This window comes from Oncorhynchus gorbuscha, linkage group LG11 (genome assembly GCF_021184085.1).
Source record: "Oncorhynchus gorbuscha isolate QuinsamMale2020 ecotype Even-year linkage group LG11, OgorEven_v1.0, whole genome shotgun sequence".
Classification (NCBI taxonomy): Eukaryota; Metazoa; Chordata; class Actinopteri; order Salmoniformes; family Salmonidae; genus Oncorhynchus; species Oncorhynchus gorbuscha.
In genome coordinates this window covers 57,607,656-57,626,002 of record NC_060183.1, presented here as the reverse complement: position 1 = coordinate 57,626,002, position 18,347 = coordinate 57,607,656, and the positions used below count along the sequence as shown (strand labels likewise).

General features: G+C 42.2%; 1 protein-coding gene across 1 annotated transcript; it reads right to left on the bottom strand.

Moving 5' to 3' along the window:
- Positions 1–7,615: 7,615 nt before the first annotated feature.
- LOC124047688 (T-box-containing protein TBX6L-like) lies at positions 7,616–12,143 on the bottom strand. The gene is made up of 8 exons (XM_046367995.1): positions 12,013–12,143; positions 11,638–11,740; positions 10,796–10,960; positions 10,079–10,225; positions 9,889–9,965; positions 9,723–9,802; positions 9,395–9,632; positions 7,616–9,044 (listed from the first exon to the last, which is right to left on the bottom strand). Exons 1-8 carry the CDS (start codon positions 12,141–12,143, stop codon positions 8,570–8,572), a joined length of 1,416 nt encoding a protein of 471 aa, XP_046223951.1. The 3' UTR covers positions 7,616–8,569.
- Between the last annotated feature and the right edge of the window lie 6,204 nt (positions 12,144–18,347).

Below are 18,347 nucleotides of genomic sequence, written 5' to 3'. Positions count from 1 at the left end.
GTAAAGTATTTTTGACATGTGACTGGTTTCAGGAAACTAGGTGTATATTTAATGCATGCATGCAGGTCTACTACATAAAATGTAACCATCTAAGGTTTCAGTTGAATAGGGTACACTTTGGGAAAGCAATGCTCAGTTGATTTAATACCAGCTTAGTTTTACAGTCTCCAAACTATTTTGACATGTATTTGTGAGGTCTTCTTGGTGAGAAAGAAGAGAGTGTGGTCTGTGCTGGAGGAGGGGAAAGGAGATGGGATGGAGGGCAATGCTTCTCTGGCCTGTTGGTATGCAAACCAGATGGCATCCAGCCTCCACCAGGCTATTTGGGAAGAATGTCCAACAAGCCACATGCCATCTGAATTGTATAGCTTCCTTAATTTAGCTGGACCCCAGAAAGAATAATGGGGATCCTTAATAAATACATATTGTATGGTCTTTGGAGATTAAATTATACAACTGGAGGTGACATTGCATCTATGTCTATTCTTCCTGTATCTCTCCCTATCTGTGGCTGACTCCTTGAACTAGAAACCCATACTACACTGAAGAGCCTCTGCTTCTTGCAGCCTAGGTAGTAAGCGATATTGTCAACTCTTTGAGCTCGGCATATGACATCTCCAGACACTGCCGCCAGGCAGACTGGGGGGGATACAGATGCTCACAATGATACACAAGAACAGGTGCATATGAGAGCTCGACTGCGGCCAACTCTGGGGTTACCACTGCCACCGGGTGTCTCGCGGACAAAGTGTCACTGCACTGGCGGCAATATAAATAAGGCCAGTACGTAACTATATAAATAAGGCCATTACGTAACTGTCTCTGGGCCCATATGCTTCTGAAACAAATGGTACAGTAGCCTACTATGTTCTAGATTTAACTGCATACACGTACCTCAGGACTACAGGAAAAGTGATTACCCACAAGAGGGTGTTGTTTTGTGCCAAATTCGAAGCAGCTGTGTGCCTCTCCCCATCCTCCCCTTTTGCACCTTCCGTTTACAGGAATGGGCCCCCGTTTAATTGTATGGGTCTCTATCCGCTGTCCTTCCCCAGCCAAGCAGGTGCATGTAGACTACTCCACATTCTCGCCGTTGCCACCAAGAAGCTGAAACAGTCCACTGCAGTCTACGCCAACCTGCATCATTGACCTGTTCAGCATCAATGATCACGTCTACATGCACACCAATATCTCCTTATTATTCGGGATACTCAAGTCATCTGTTTTTGAGTTGAGGCATATAAACATCATATCCCGTTTACAATAACACGTAAAAGCTTGCATCCCGGTTATGAGAAACCTGGATAAGATGTCTGGGATATGCTGATCTTAGAATGGGTATTGTGGCATGTCAACAACTTATCCTGTTTACTTTTTGTTCTTTCTTTGAGGTCTGCACATGCTCAGTTTCGAATATCATGGGTGATAAGCGATATTGTTTTCATCTACACCGGTAAAGTTGTCTGTTTCATTTAGGAACCTGCGAGAAAACTCTCCAAAAAAATGGAAAGATTGTTCCTGTGCAAAATGTCCAAATGTCATCAGTGTCCCCGGTTTTAAGGACATGAAAAGCTGAGAAAACGATGAAATACATTTCTGATAAGACTTCAGTTTGTCTTGTTTGCATATTTTATGTGGTTGAAATACTGTCTGCTTGCATAACAGTGTTACATGTTACATGCACATTCACATTTTCTCAAGAGATGCTGTAAGAAATAAATCCTATTTCTCCACTCCTGTCCCAAAGACAAAATTAACATTTGTTCTATAATTTCACTTCTAGAAATGCATAATTATTATTATATTACACTACCTGTGAGAGAGTATAGGCCTACAGTCAGTGTCCAGATTTCAGTTATTATTAATTTAACCCGTATTAATTTAAATGAGGAATATTCTGTTTATTCATGGATACAGGGATACTCATGAGCTGGACATCAAGGGTGCATGTAAAGAACTTATCTGAATAAGACATTAAATGGGATATGAGCTACAAAATACTGTGCACGTGCAAACATATTCAATGTCCTGTTCTGCATCATTGTTCTGTCTGTCTTATTTCGTTTTCCAAACAAAGTGCCTCACCTCTCTGCTCTCTCTCTCTCCTTAGCAGTATGGCTCTCCGCCACATTAAATTGGAGTCATTAAAGGCTAAGTCAATGTATTCCTTTGGACTAGCAGTGGCTTCTGTGGTAATTCCTTAAATGAATCAGGCTGTGGTTGATGGTCAATCTCTCCTCAGGCTGTAAAGCACCAGGTTGATGCAGGCCTTTCTCCAGCTAACTGTTGGTGGCTGCCATGTTGGAGTGTGTAGCCCATAGTGATGAGTGCTGCCCTGGGAGCAGTGAAAGAGATTGCAGGCTCTATCCCCTCTGCAATAGTTGAGCAGGATGCAACTGTATGGCAGTCCATATAGGTTCATGTGTGTATGTACACTACCGGTCAAACGTTTGGACACACCTACCCAGAGTTTTTGTTATTTGGACTATTTTCTACATTGTAGAATAATAGTGAAGACATCACAACTATGAAATAGCAGATATGGATTCATGCAGTAATAAAAAAAATGTTAAACAAATCAACGTATGTTTTATATTTGAGATTCTTCAAAGTAGCCACCCTTTGCCCTGATGACAGCGTTGCACACTCTTGGCATTCTCTCAACCAGCTTCATGAGGTAGTCACCTGGAATGCATTTCTATTAACAGGTGTGCCTTGTTAAATGTTCATTTGTGGAATTTATTTCCTTCTTAATGCGTTTGAGCCAATCAGTTGTGTTGTGACAAGGTAGGGGTGGTATACAGAAGATATCCCTATTTGGTAAAATAAGTCCATAGTATGTCAAGAACAGCTCAAATAAGCAAAGAGAAACGACAGTCCATCATTACTTTAAGACATGAAGGCCAGTCAATACGGAACATTTCAAGAACAGATAAATGCTTCACAGAGTTCAAGTAACAGATACATCTAAACATCAACTGTTCAGAGGAGACTGTGTGAATCAGGGCTTCATGGTCGAATTGCTGCAAAGAAACCAGTACTAGACACCAATAAGAAGAAGAGACTTGCTTGGGCCAAGAAACAAGAGTAAAGGACAAAGACCGGTGCAAATTTGTCCTTTGGTCTGGAGTCCAAATTTGAGATTTTTGGTTCCAACCGCCGTGCCTTTGTGAGACGCGGTGTGGGTGAACTGATGATCTCTGCATGTGTATTTCCCACCGTAAAAAATGGAAGAGGAGGTGTTATGGTGTGGGTTGCCTTCCTGGTGACACAGTCTGTGATTTATTTAAAATTCAAGGCACACTTAACCAGCATGGCTACCACATCATTCTACAGTGATACGCCATCCCATCTGGTTTGGGCTTAGTGTGTGTGTGTGTGTGTGTGTGTGTGTGTGTGTGTGTGTGTGTGTGTGTGTGTGTGTGTGTGTGTGTGTGTGTGTGTGTGTGTGTGTGTGTGTGTGTGTGTGTGTGTGTGTGTGTGTGTGTGTGTGTGTGTGTGTGTGTGTGTGTGTGTGTGTGTGTGAGAGAGAGAGAGAGAGAGAGAGAGTTAGGAAACACTTTATTCACCTTCAAACAAAGGAAGGTAACTCTTTGTTGTATGTCTCGCCTATGTTTTGATGTCCTTTCCTCACCCCTGCCTTCATACTCTCTCAAATCAAATCAAATTGCATTGGTCACATACACATATTTAACATATGTTAATGCGGGTGTGGCGAAATGATTGTGTTCCTAGCTCCAACAGTGCAGTAGTAGTAACAATTCACAACAATACACTCAAATCTCAAAGTAAAATAATGTAATTAAGAAATGTATAAATATTAGGATGAGCAATGTCAGTTGTGTATTCATTAAAGTAGTGTAGAATACAGTATATACATATGAAATGACAAAAACAGTATGTGAACATTATTAAAGTGACCAGTGTTCCATTATTAAAGTAACCAGTGGTCCATGTCTATGTACATAGGGCAGCAGCTTCTAAGTTGGAGGGTTGAGTAATGTGGTGGTAGCCAGTTAGTGACAATTCAGGGCAGGGTACTGGGTGATGGGCTGCTAGTGATGGGTATTTTACAGTCTGTAAAATCACAATAAAATAACAAGAACAAGGCTATATGCAGTGCATTCAGAAAGTATTCAAACCCCTGGACTTTTTCCACATTTTATTAAGTTTCAGCCTTATTCTATAATGGATGGCATTTTTTTCCCTCATCAATCTACACACAATACCCCATATTGACAAAGCAAAAACAGGTTTTTAGAATTTTCCTCAAATGTATAAAAAAACATTACTATTCACACCCTTTACTAAGTACTTTGTTGAAGTACCTTTGGCAGCGATTACAGCCTTGAGTCTTCTTGGGTATGTCCTGTTGGAAGGTGAACCTTCGCCCCCAGTCTGAGGTCCTGAGCACTTTGGAGCAGGTTTTCCTCAATGATCTCTCTGTATTTTGCTCGGTTCATCTTTTCCTCGATCCTGACAAGTCTCCCAGTCCCTGCCGCTGAACAACATCCGCACAGTATGATGCTGCTACCACCATAGTTAACAGTAGGGATGGTTCCAGGTTTTCTCCAGACGTGACCCTTTTGGCAATCTCCAAGCAGGCTGTCTTGTGCCATAAAGGCCTGATTGGTGGAGAGCTGAAGAGATGGTTGTCTTCTGGAAGGTTCTCCCATCTCCACAGAGGAATTCTGGAGCTCTGTCAGAGTATGTGGCATCGTCTGTGGATCTATTGGGGCGGTATGCAAATGTAAGTGGGTAAGGTGGAGGTGATATGATCCTTCCTTAACCTCTCTAGGGTACGTGGGATGCTAATACATGTATGTTTTGTTCAATAAAGTTAATATTTATATGCAAAAATCTCTTTACATTGGCGCATTGTTATGTTTTGCCTCCAAAATATCAGGTGAAAGTGCAGAGAGCCTCGTCAATTTACAAAAATACTCATCATAAATGTTGATGAAAATACAACTGTTATGCATGGAATTAAATATATACTTCTCCAGCTTTGCACACTCTGCAACCGCTGTGTCAGATTTTTAAAAAGCTAGTCAGTACCTAGTCACAATAAACCACAGCCATTTTTCCAGCCAAAGAGGGGAGTCACAAAAAGCAGAAATAGAGATAAAATTAATCACTAACCTTTGATGATCTTCATCAGATGGCACTCATAGAACTTCATGTGACACAATACATGTATGTTTTGTTCAATAAAGTTCATATTTATATCCAAAAATCTCTGTTTACATTGGTGTGTTGTTATGTTTTGCCTCCAAAACATCCGGTGACAGTGCAGAGAGCCACGTCAATTTGCAGAAATACTCATCATAAATGTTGATGAAAATACAACTGTCATGCATGGAATTAAAGATGTACTTCTCCTTAATGCAACCGCTGTGTCAGATTTCAAAAAAGCATTACGGAAAAAGCACACCATGGAATAATCTGAGTACAGCACTTAGAGGCCAAAACAAGCAATACAGATACCCGCCATGTTATGGAGTCAACAAAAGTCAGAAATAGCGTTGTAAATATTCACTTACCTTTGATGATTTTCATCAGAATGCATTCACAGGAATCCCAGTTACACAGGCTAAGACTTGAAAACCTACAAACCTTAGATTTCCCACTTCCTGGTTGGATTTTTTCTCAGGTTTTTGCCTGTAATATGAGTTATGTTATACTCACAGACATAATTTAAACAGTTTTAGAAACTTCAGTGTTTTCTATCCAAATCTACTAATAATATGCACATCCTAGCATCTGGGCCTGAGTAGCAGGCAGTTTACTCTGGGCACGCTTTTCATCCGGACGTGAAAATTCTGCCACCTACCCCCAAAGAAGTTAACTCGCCACTTAAAGCACTTCATGATGACAGAAGTGAGTGCTATTGGGTGATAGTCATTTAGTTCTGTTACCTTTTCTTTCTTGGGCACAGGAACAATGGTGGACATCTTGAAGCCAGTGGGGACAGCAGTCGCCTCATCTCCACTCTGGTCCATTCATTTGTCCTGTCCAGGGAGAGGAATCCAATTTTCTACTTGGTTGACTTGATCGAATGCAGCAGAAAGCACCGGACGAATGATGGGGTCTATTTTTTGCCCGTTTTGATTACACACAGAGAGCTTAACCGCTCAGGCTATTGTCAGGCTAGGTACAGCTAAAACAGATTGTTTTGTTGGCACAATGAGACTTGAAATGGTCCTGGACAATCACAACCCCTGTCTGTAATCAGGTAGCTGTCACTTACAGTCTTTGCATGGGCTTCAGTCCAATAAATCATATCATATCACATTTTATTGGTCACATACAATACACATGGTTAGCAGATGTTAATGCAAGTGTAACAAAATGCTTGTGCTTCTAGTTCTGACCTGACAGTACAGCAATATCTAACAAGTAATATCTAACAATTCCACAACAAATACCTAATACACACAAATCTAAGTAAAGGAATGGAATTAAGAATTTCTAAATATATGGATGAGCAATGTCAGAGCGGCATTGGCTAAGATGTAATAGATAGTATAGAATACGGTATGAGTAATGCAAGATATGTAGACATTATTAAAGTGGCATTATTAAAGTGACTAGCGTTCCATTTATTAAAGTGGCTAATGATTTCAAGTCTGCATGTAGGCAGCCGCCTATCTGTGCTAGTGGTGGCTGTTTAACAGTCTGATGGCCTTGAGATTGAAGCTGTTTTTCAGTCTCTGTCCCAGTCCCGGTGGTTGGTGTCCTTGATGATCTTTTTGGTTTCCTGTGACATCGAGTGCTGTAGGTGTCCTGGAGGGCAGGTAGTTTGCCCCCGGTGATGCGCTGTGTGGACCGCACCACCCTCTGGAGACCACTGCAGTTGTGGGCGGTGCAGTTGCCGTACCAGGCGGTGATACAGCCCGACAGGATGCTCTCAATTGGGCAATAATACTTTTGTACCCAGTTTATCTTCTGTGAATAGGTTTTCAGGACTTTTGTGCAATTTAGCTGAAGCTAATATATAATACAATAACTTCCAAATGGTTCATGGATATTTAATTTAAATGTTTGGATAGAAATACATTGTATTCATTGCATTGCAGCTCTTTACATTATAAAATAGGTCTGACCACTTTTTGAGAGTTGGGATCCATTTCCATTTTTGGACTACTTCCATAAACTCCATGTCCACTTTGATTTCCTGAATGAACTAACACTATCTTATTCATCTTCTCTCAGGTGTAATTTCAACCATCTCCACAGTATATACAGTAGGAGGACGAGGAGACGTGGAGCTTTATGATAGGCCCACTGACCCTGGCCTTGTGTAGAACGTGCTCCCAGAAGCCCTATCGGCTAGTTGCAGACGGTCTCTCTCTATATGCCATTTAGCAGACGCTTTTATCCAAAGCGACTTACAGTCATGTGTGCATACATTCTACGTATGGGTGGTCCTGGGGATCGAACCCACTACCCTGGCGTTACAAGCACCATGCTCTACCAACTGAGCTACAGAAGGACCACTCTCGGTTAAATATTTGCAGCAGACTTAACAACCCGGCCAGCCTTATGATCATCTCTCTCCCCCTTGCTCTCTTTTGTCAGGTCTAGGTTTTACAGAGGTAAAGACTAATCTTGGTTCCCTTCTATGTCCGTCTGTACTCTGCGTTGCCAACTATCCTATGACAATGACTCCCTTCTGTGGGAGTGAAGGACTGACCTCTGCGTCCCTCTGTATCTTATCTTCCTGCAGTGTCTCCTGGGAAACATTGACTTCCCTTGGATCACTTATGGCTTGTGTGAAAAGAGTTGTAATATTCACAACATGTATGATAAAGATTCATTTTTCTATATGGGAATATGAGTTGATTCTGAATTGTATTTATTTTGGAATATCATGACATCATTTCCCACTGGTCAAAAACTAGTTGAATCAACATTGTTCCCACATAATTTAAACCAAAAATTCAATGTGATGATGCTGAATCAACGTGGAAACGGATTGGATTTGGGGGGAAGTCATCAACATAAGGGAATTTCGCATTTCTTTAACCTAAATCCAGTGACATGGTGAAATATTTTGTTTATTTCACATTGAATTCACTTTCGTTGACAACTCAACCAAATCTAAATCAAAACATATTAATCTGACATCTGTACCCAGTAGGTTTGGTTATATTCTGATCTCAATTATCACAAACACACATACTTTACATGCATCATACAAGCATGAACGTCCACACACATTTAAAGGCAGTTCATATGGAGCACCAGCACTGTAGGAGAGCAGGTTCAGCCCATTAAGTCCAGTATATAGCATTGACATAGCATTTTGCTCTTTCAGCTGAATTTGACTGAAGGCCTGACTAGACTGGGAACAGCAAATGGCACACACCCCTCTTGACACACATAGCAGAGAACAAGTTCAAAGAACACACATTAAGATATCTTTGTTTGGACCTCATGCACAAATCTCACCATCTTTTCCTCTCTGAAACTTTTCTGAAATGTCCCAAGTATCTTTCTTCACAATGTGAAAGCCCGCTCCTTCGCTTTGTGAGTCTGAGTCAGCTATTCTGATCTGTTTGTCAGATCAGCCTGATTGTCCAAACTGAAGTTCTGGCTCCAGCTCCACTCTGCCGCTATGTTGCGATGATGATAAAAACTGAGTTGGGAGGGTGCCCTGGTCTGTGGTCATCGTTTGACTGGTGAGGAAGGGCCGGTGGTGAGGAAAGTATGGTCCAGAGTACTGTCCAGTACCACACTCAGCCCACTGACCCATACCCTGGTCAGTGGAGTAGTAGCCATAGAGGGGGTAACTGTAACCCAAATGCCCAGGGTAGGTTTTGGAGGACATGGGCAGATGGACCGGGGACACTCTGTAGTCCTGGGGCATGGCTGGAGCCAAGGTGTGGTGGTGGTGACCCATGTCCCTGACAAGGACAGGTCTGGTAATCTTCTGTCCAGGGACAGTGGCTACATCTGGGACGTGAGACTCATAGCTGCGCCTGCATTCACCATCCTCCGCTATAGAGGAGGGAGAGAGAAGTCTGCCATTCTCAACCGATCTGGAGACAATGAGAAATATGGAGTGGGTTACTGATATGAACTGCTAGTTGTTGTTGCCATCATGACATCAACCCACAAATGAAATCAGTCACTTTACTTTTTCATGCCCAGTATGGAGGTGTCCACTTCCTGCATCATAGATGGCCTGTTATGTATAGCCATGAGTCACTGAATGTTCCATTGGCATAACGGGTGCTGTTTCTGCATATGTTAGTTCTCATGTGGGTGTGCAGGCTGTTAGAGTGACTCTCTAAATGAGTGTGGTGTGTCAGCCTTGGGTTTCTTTAAAAACAATGGAAGTCAAGGTGTAATTTACAACGTGTGAGTGTTCCTGCTGGTTGTACAGTACCTGCATGGTTGGTAGGACATAGATGCAGGGCCAGGCACCATCTGCTCCTCAGTGCTGTATTCCTGACTGTGGTCGTGGAGCTCCAGTATTTCAGTGTGCAGGCTGTGGCTCTGGGACGGGTCCTGTTTCAAGGCCCAGGGGGACAAGAGATCCTCCTTACCCAAAACCACGTTCTCTGTGGCTCCTAGGGTCATCCTCTGTTCTTCTAGCTCACAGTTTAATTTTGGCGTCTGGAGGTCTGTAGGGAAAACGGTTTTGCATCAACGAGACTGCCAATAGGCTGGCAACCATTTACATTATAACAGTGTCAAATATTGTTGACTGGTACCTGGAGGACTTTGGTTTCCTGGATCGTTGTCTTCTTTGGCTTTCTTTGTAGCATTCCCAGGACTCTTGTTGGATCGACACCTATGGGGAAAAAATTACATGTAAATAAATATGCTATCGCTTGTATTCTCACATGTACCAAGTGTTATAGTTCTAATAATATATACCTCTTGCTATGAGTACGGGTGTGTTCCCCTTTGAATCCCTTAGCAAAGGGGTTGTGGTCAATCTTCAGTTTAGCGATCTGAAAGCAGGAGTAGAGATGAAGACATCAGATTAGGTTAAACACATTCCCGAAAAGTGAATTATGTGGGTGTGCCATTTGTATGTTCTTAACACGTGAGTTTGTAGATGGACCTTAGTGTTCTGGTAGGCGGTGACTGCAGTGAAGGAGGTCTCAGGGAAGGAGAAGGAATGGAAGTGTCCCCAGCGTACACTGTACAGACTGTCAGCCTGGACCACAGAGAAGCGTGGGATGTAGTGATGCATAGAGTGCAGGATGATCTGGGGACAGAACAGATACAACACAGGTGGAGTGAACTAACAGCATTGTTTCCTCTAATAGCTATATTTGGAGTTCCATCTTTGTTGCCTAGTCTCACTAAAAGTAAAGCGGACATTGTAGCGTTTGCCTCCCTTATAGCCCGCTGGCAGATCTTGAGATGGCAGCCTTTCATTTCCTTTTTTGAACAGTTGCCTTCTATTGTTCAGGAGTAAGAATTTTGGCCAATGGGATACGGAAGTGTGTGGGAAGGAAGGGATCGTGATGTTTTTTTATTTTTGTGTATTTGTACTTGTGTGCATATTTATATATTATTATTTCCAATCGTAAATGGATTTTATTTTTGTATGCTGCTTTTGTTGTTAAAGGGACGGGGTTTCTATAAGTATAGAGGGATAAAAGTATGTATCTGTTCAATTTGTAATTTGTATATCTTTATATGCCCCATAAAAATATATATAAAAAAACATTTAAAAAACTAACTGTATTGTTTATCGATAGTACAACTGTATACTCTCCGACTGTGAGGCGTGGGCTGGGGATCCAGTAGAGAAGGAGATGGGTTTACTTACATGGCCGTGCTGGTCCAGAGTATTGTTGGTGAGTTTGAGCTTGAGGAAGGACACAGATTGCTTCATCCAGTAGGAGCCCGGGGCGGGGGAGTCCGGATGTACGTACGTCCGACATGGGAGTTGGGGCTCGGCTTTCCCAGCCATGTCCCACTGGCCCTTATTCCACTACAGAGACAGAGAGCAGGGGGAGGGGATGTGGTTTACCCAGGTGTGAAACAAACTCCAAGACAAGACTCGACATTTAGACACCACAAGAACTCACATACCCTCAGTCTCTACAGTGAGATATGTAAGGAATCTATGGTGCATATCACTGCATGCTTGAGTAGTATCATGTAGGTATGTACATCAGTCCATATAATCTACCAACATTTTTACTTCAACTGCTATAACAAAGGAAAATCTCTCTCTCGGTGGAGCCATTTGGTCAAAAGCAACAGTGTACTGAGGGGAGGGCCAGTGGATGCATGGAGGGTGATTGCTCCCCATTCACTTTGATTAGAGCGGGGAGAGTTGGAGGTGGGGTGCTAAATGGCTGGACCTCCAGCCGGGGGTAGAAAAACAGGAAGTAGTAATGGTCTTTGATATGCAGTGTGTGTGGTGATTGGCTAGGTGTTAGTGTGTCACTGTCTGGACTGTATGCAGACTGACTGCTGGGGTTGATATGCAAGCTTGTCTTTTACTTAATCTCGTTGTTTCCTTTTAAAACAATGCCTGACTATATTCCAAATTGTGACAAGTTTGGCTTATCAATAGGACCTTTCCCAATAGAAATGTATTGTAATGTGTGTATAATACATGATATATGATGCATTATAGAAGGATGGTGGACATGTTCTTACCCTGTATCTGAAGTTGTCCACAGGAACCATATCCACCATGAGGACATAGTTGGCATAGGGTTGGAGTCCAGATAGACTGACGTTGCAGTGAGGAAACATCCTCCTGATACACACAATCCCACACAAATGCTATTATATTCTCAATTCCTGACCAAAAAACCATACTAGCAGCAGAGACAGTTTCACTGCATTGCTAAAGCTACAGAATTGCAAGAAATGTACTCCTCAGTGCACACACCTCAATTATGTTTTGTCGATTTACATATCAGAAATGAATGGGATATGGGAGACATGGGATGTGCTCAGTCAATGGCTTGTTTGGAGATGGTACCAGCCATGATGATGATGATTGATTTGACAGCAACAGTATCTTACCGGCCATGTTTGGTGATTATCATCTCAGTTGCTAGGTTGTGGAAGGACTTCCAGAGGTCAGACTTCTCCAGGGTCATCCTGACGTTTCCATGGTGGTAGGGGTCAGCTGTAAGGGGGGACGGGGTCATCATGTTGCTGTTGCTCTCTTGCCAGACCACTGACTCACTAATCTAGTAAAGGTTGAAAAATATATGCTTACCAGATACATGCTGCATTGCCTGCAGAGTCCACTACAATGGTCAAAGTGAAAATCAAGATCAAATTCCTTATCCAAATCTGTGTACTGATCTCGCTAGAATCAGACCAACATCACCGTGATAATACTATGAGAGGGGCTGTGGATTTAGTGGTGGCCCTTAGATTGTGCAAAGTGTAGTATCAATCTCTTCTTCTTAGTAATGTCGATCTCAAAACTTTCCTATCTGTATCCTCAGCTTGTGGAGTTAGAGTGACTGACCTCTGGAGTTCATTAGTGAGCCAAGAAGGGGAAGGGCCTGTGAGGATAAAGTAGGTGTGGTTACAACAGAGTGGTGTGGGGGGCCTTTGCCTAGTTTCTAATCTTTGAAGTGCCCCATCAGGTGAGGGGGTGGGAATGGAGGGGGTGGACATACTGTGGTGTTGTGCAGAGATAGCTGCCTGAACATTACCTTTTGTTTCGAGAAAGGGCTATACCTTTTGTTTTCAAACTGCAAATGCAGCCAACACGTTTGTAGAGTCACAAGCTTAATGTAGTCATTGCATGCTAAGAATACAAGACAAAATACTAAACTTTTGACTACTTTAATACACTATAGGTGAATAGGTTCAAATACTTATGACTTATTCAAATGAGGGGACTAAATACATGAAGTACTTTCATTTCTAAATGGTGAAACATACACTAACGTTCAAAAGTTTGGGGTCTTTTCGAAATATCCTTGTTTTTGAAAGAAAAGCAAATTTAAATAAAAATTTAAAAAACATCAAATAATATCAAATTGATCAGAAATACAGTGTAGACGTTGCTAATGTTGTAAATGACTATTGTAGCTGGAAACTGCCTATTTTTTATGGAATATCTACATAGGCGTGCAGAGGCCCATTATCAGCAACCATCACACCTGTGTTCCAATGGCACATTGTGTTAGCTAATCCAAGTTAATAATTTTAAAAGAATAATTTATCATTAGAAAACCCTTTTGCAATTATGTTAGCACAGCTGAAAACTGTTGTGCTGATTAAAGAGGCAATAAAACTGGCCTTCTTTAGACTAGTTGAGTATCTGGAGCATCAGCATTTGTGGGTTCGATTACAGGCTCAAAAGGAGTACAAACAAAGACTTTCTTCTGAAACTCGTCAGTCTATGCTTGTTCTGAGACGTGAAGGCAATTAACTGCACCTTAGATTGCAGCCCAAATAAATGCTTCACAGAGTTCAAGTAACAGACACATCTCAACATCAACTGTTCAGAGGAGACTGTGTGAATCAGGCTTTCATGGTCGAATTGCTGCAAATAAACCACTACTGAAGGACAGCAATAAGAAGAGACTTGCTGGGCCAAGAAACACAAGCAATTGACATTAAACCGGTGGAATCTGTCCTTTGTTCTGATTTGAGATTTTTGGTTCCAACCGCTGTGTCCTGTGAGACACGGAGTAGATGAACGGATGATCTCTGCATGTGTGGTTCTCACCGTGAAGCATGGAGGAGGAGGTGTGATGGTGTGGGGGTGCTGTGACACTGTGTGATTTATTTAGAATTCAAGGCGCACTTAACCAGCATGGCTACCACAGCATTCTGCAGTGACACACCATCCCATCTGGTTTGTGCTTAGTGGGACTATCATTTGTTTTTCAACAGGACAATGACCCAACACGCCTCCAGGCTGTGTAAGAGCTATTTGACCAAGAAGGAGAACGATAGTGCTGCATCAGATGACCTGGACTCCTCAATCACCCGACCTCAACCCAATTGAGATGGTTTGGGATGAGTTGGACAAGCAACCAACAAGTGCTCAGCATATGTGGGAACTCATTCAAGACTGTTGAAAAAGCATTCCTCATGAAGCTGGTTGAGATAATGCCAAGAGTGTGCAAAGCTGTCATCAAGGCTAAGGGTGGCTACTTTGAAGAATCTCAAATATATACATATATTTAATTTGTTTAACACTTTTTTGGTTACTGCATGATTCCATACGTGTTATTTCATAGTTTTGTTGTCTTCACTATTATTCTACAATGTAGAAGATAGTACAAATAAAAACATACATTTCAATGAGTAGGTGTGTCCAAACTTTTACTGGTACTGTATGTTTGTCAAACATCTCATTCCAAAATCATGTGCATTAATATGGAGCTGGTCCCCCCTTTGCTGCTATAACAGCCTCCACTCTTCTGGGAAGGCTTTCCACTAGATGTTGGAATACTGCTGGGGGGACTTGCTTCCATGGTCACTCTGAGTTCCTCTGTGGAGATGGGAGAACCTTCCAGAAGGACAACCATCTCTGAAGCACTCCACCAATCAGGCCTTTATGGTAGAGTGGCCAGACATAAACCACTCCTCAGAAAAAGGCACATAAAGACTCTCAGACCATGATAAGCAAGAGTTTCTGGTCTGATGAAACCAAGATTGAACTCTTTGGCCTGAATGCCAAGCGTCACTTCTAGAGGAAACCTGGCACCATCCCGACGGTGAAGCGTGGTGGTGACAGCATCTGTCACATAAGTTGACGCTGGACAGACAAAGCAGGTACGGGGAGTAAAACATTGAATGTGGAACGAGACAGTAACAGAATCATCAAACAGGTAACACGGACAAAAACAATCAACGCAGCAGTGGGGAACAGATCTGGGGAACTGACAAATATAGGGGAGGTAAGAAACAGATGATGAGTGAGTCCAGGTGAGTCCAATATCGCTGATGCGTGTCACGAGGGGAGGCAGGTGTGCGTAATAGATGATAGGAGTGAGGGATGCAGGGCAGCCTGGCGCCCTCAAGAGCCAGAGGGGGGAAGAGTGGGAGCAGACGTGACAGCATCATGCTGTGGGGATGTTTGTCAGCTGCAGAAACGGGGAGACTATTCAGGATTGAGGCAAAGATTATTTATTTATTTATTTCACCTTTATTGAACCTGTTTGGCCAGTTGAGAACAAGTTCTCATTTACAACTGCAACCTGGCCAAGATAAAGCAAAGCAGTGTGACAAAAACAACACCGAGTTACACATAAACAAACGTACAGTCAGTAACACAATAGAAAAATCTATATAGTGTGTGAAAATGTAGAAGATTAGGGAGGTAAGGCAATAAATAGGCCATAGAGGTGAAATAATTTCAATTTATCATTAACACTAGAGTGCTAGATGTGCAGATGATGATGTGCAAGTAGAGATACTGAGGTGCAAAAGAGCAAGAAAATAAATAACAATATGGGGTTGAAGTAGTTGGGTGGGGTATTTACAGATTGGCTGTGTACAGGTATAGTGATCGGTAAGCTGCTCTGACAGCTGATGCTTAAAGCTAGAGAGGGAGATATAAGTCTCCAGCTTCAGAGATTTTTGCAATTCGTTCCAGATGAAAGATGAACGGAGCAAAGTATGGAGAGATCCTTGAAGAAAACCTGCTCCAGAGTGCTCAGGACCTCAGACTGGGGCAAATGTTCACCTTCCAACAGGACAATGACCCTAACCACACAGCCAAGACAACGCAGGAGTGGCTTTGAGACAAGTCTCTGAATGTCCTTGAGTGGTCCAGCCAGAGCCCGGACTCGAACTCAATAGAACATCTCTGGAGAGACCTAAAAATAGCTGTACAGCAATGCTCCCCATCCAACCTGACAGAGCTCGAGAAAATCTGCAGAGAAGAATGGGACAAACTCCCCAAATACAGGTGTGCCAAGCTTGTAGCGTCATACCAAAGAAGACTTGAGGCTGCAATCACTCCAAAGGTGCTTCAACAAAGTACTGAGTAAAGGGTCTGAATACTTATGTAAATGTTATGTTTCATTTATTTTTTTAAATAAATTAGCAAACCTTTATTTTTGCTTTGTCATTATGGGGTATTGTGTATTGATTGATGAGGGGGAAAAAAAACTATTTTATCAATTTTAGAATAAGGCTGTAACCTACCAAAATGTGGAAAAAGTCAAGGGGTCTGAATACTTTCCGAAGGCACTGTATAATAATACCCTCAAATAAAAGGTGACATTCTGTTCTGTCGCCTCATATGAAACATTTAATCTCAAATCCAAAATGCTTCAGTATAGGTTAAATATAAAATAAATACATGTTTTTGACTGTTTTTGACTTTTGTTTTTGACATTTTGACCTGTCCAAATAAATATGGAGGGAAGCGTATGTAGCCTAGTACAGCTGATATATACTATCGGTCTAAAGTTTTAGAACACCTATTCATTCAAGGGTGTTTCTTTATTTGGACTATTTTCTACATTGTATAATAATAGTGAAGACAACAAAACTATGAAATAACACATATGGAATCATGTAGTAACCAAAAAAGTGCTAAACAAATCAAAATATATTTTATATTTGAGATTCTTCAAAGTAGCCACCCTTAGCCTTGATGACATCTTTGCACATTCTTGGCATTCTCTCAACCAGCTTCACCTGGAATGCTTTTCCAACAGTCCTGAAGGAGTTCACACATGCTGAGCACTTGTTGGCTTCTTTTCATTCACTTTTGCGGTCCGACTCTGCGGTCCAAACCATCTCAATTTGGTTGAGGTTGGGGGATTGTGGAGGCCAGGTCATCTGATGCAGCACTCCATCGTTCTCCTTCTTGGTAAAATAGCCATTACATAGCCTGTTGGTGTGTTGGGTCATTGTCCTGTTGAAAAACAGATGATAGACCCACTAAGCACAAACCAGATGGGATGGTGTATCACTGCAAAATGCTGTGGTAGCCATGCTGGTTAAGTGTGCCTTGAATTCTAAATAAATTACAGACAGTGTCACCAGCAAAGCACCCCCACACGTAAACCTTGCGTTTACCCAAACGACGTCTCACAAAGACACGGCGGTCGGAACCAAAAATCCAATTTGGACTCCAGACCAAAGGACACATTTCCATCTGTCTAATGTCAATTGCTCGTGTTTCTTGGCCCAAGCAAGACTCTTCTTCTTATTGCTGCTCTTATGTACTGATATATTTGCAGCAATTCGACCATGAAGGCCTGATTGACACAGTCTCGTCTGAACAGTTGATGTTTACATGTATCTGTTACTTGAACTCTTTGAAGCAATTATTTGGGCTGCAATTTCTGAGGCTGGTAACTCGAATGAACTTATCCTCTGCAGCAGAGGTAACTCTGGGTCTTCCATTTATGTGGAGGTCCTCATAAGGGCCAGATTCATCATAGGGCTTGGTTGTTGCAACTGCACTTTCAAAGTTCTTGAAATGGTCTGTAGTAATGATGGACTGTCATTTCTCTTTGCTTATTTGAGCTGTTCTTGTCATAATATGGACTTGGTCTTTTACCAAATAGGGCTATCTTCTGTATACCACCCCTACCTTGTCACAACACAACTGATTGACTCAAACGCATCCAGAAGGAAAGAAATTCCACAAATGAACTTTTAACAAGGCACACCTGTTAATTGAAATGTATTCCAGGTGACTACCTCATGAAGCTGGTTGAGAGAATGCCAAGAGTGTGAAAAGCTGTCATCAAGGCAAAGGGTGGCTATTTGAAGAATCTCTAATATAAAATATATTTTGATTTGTTTAGCACTGTTTTGGTTACTACATGATTCCATATGTGTTATTTCATAGTTTGATGTCTTCACTATTATTCTACATTGTAGAAAATTGTTAAAATAAAGAAAAACCCTTGAATGAGTAGGTGTTCTAAAACGTTTGACTGGTACTGTAACAAGTGTTTGGTATTGTGTGGTTTATTATAGGATAAGTCCAATGTTCACTCACAATAGTCTTCCTTACTCAAACTCTTGCCCCTCCCCAAGGTTGTTTCGAGGTAGAGAGCTCAGGGGTATAATCCAGCCTTTGTCCTTTCCTTCCTGATGACTGTAGTTGTGTATTAAATGGGGGAGTGGGGGGGGGTTGAGCTATGTCTGCCCTTGACAATGAGCTATGTCTGCCCTTGACAATGAGCTATGTCTCCCCTTCACATAGGATTGCCCTTGACAATCCTATGTGGCCGTTGGCCCCCACAGACCTGGAGAGGGCCCCAATGGGTCCTAATGAGGTTGGCATTTAGCGGACTGTTAGCCGGGATGGGCAGAGGGAGGGGTTGGTGGGATGGAGGTTCCAGGGTTCTGATGATGCCCCCACCTCAGAGCCCTCCATCCTAGCTGTTTTGATCCCATGCGGCTCCTGTCTG

Excerpts from the sequence above, each read along its gene's own strand:
- LOC124047688 (XM_046367995.1), bottom strand. The coding sequence starts at position 12,143 with ATGATGACCCCGTCCCCCCTTACAGCTGACCCCTACCACCATGGAAAC. Across the intron at positions 10,961-11,637 it reads TGGACAACTTCAGATACAGG|TGGAATAAGGGCCAGTGGGA; the intron begins GTAAGAACATGT and ends CTGTCTCTGTAG. Across the intron at positions 9,803-9,888 it reads ACCCGTACTCATAGCAAGAG|GTGTCGATCCAACAAGAGTC; the intron begins GTATATATTATT and ends TTTTCCCCATAG.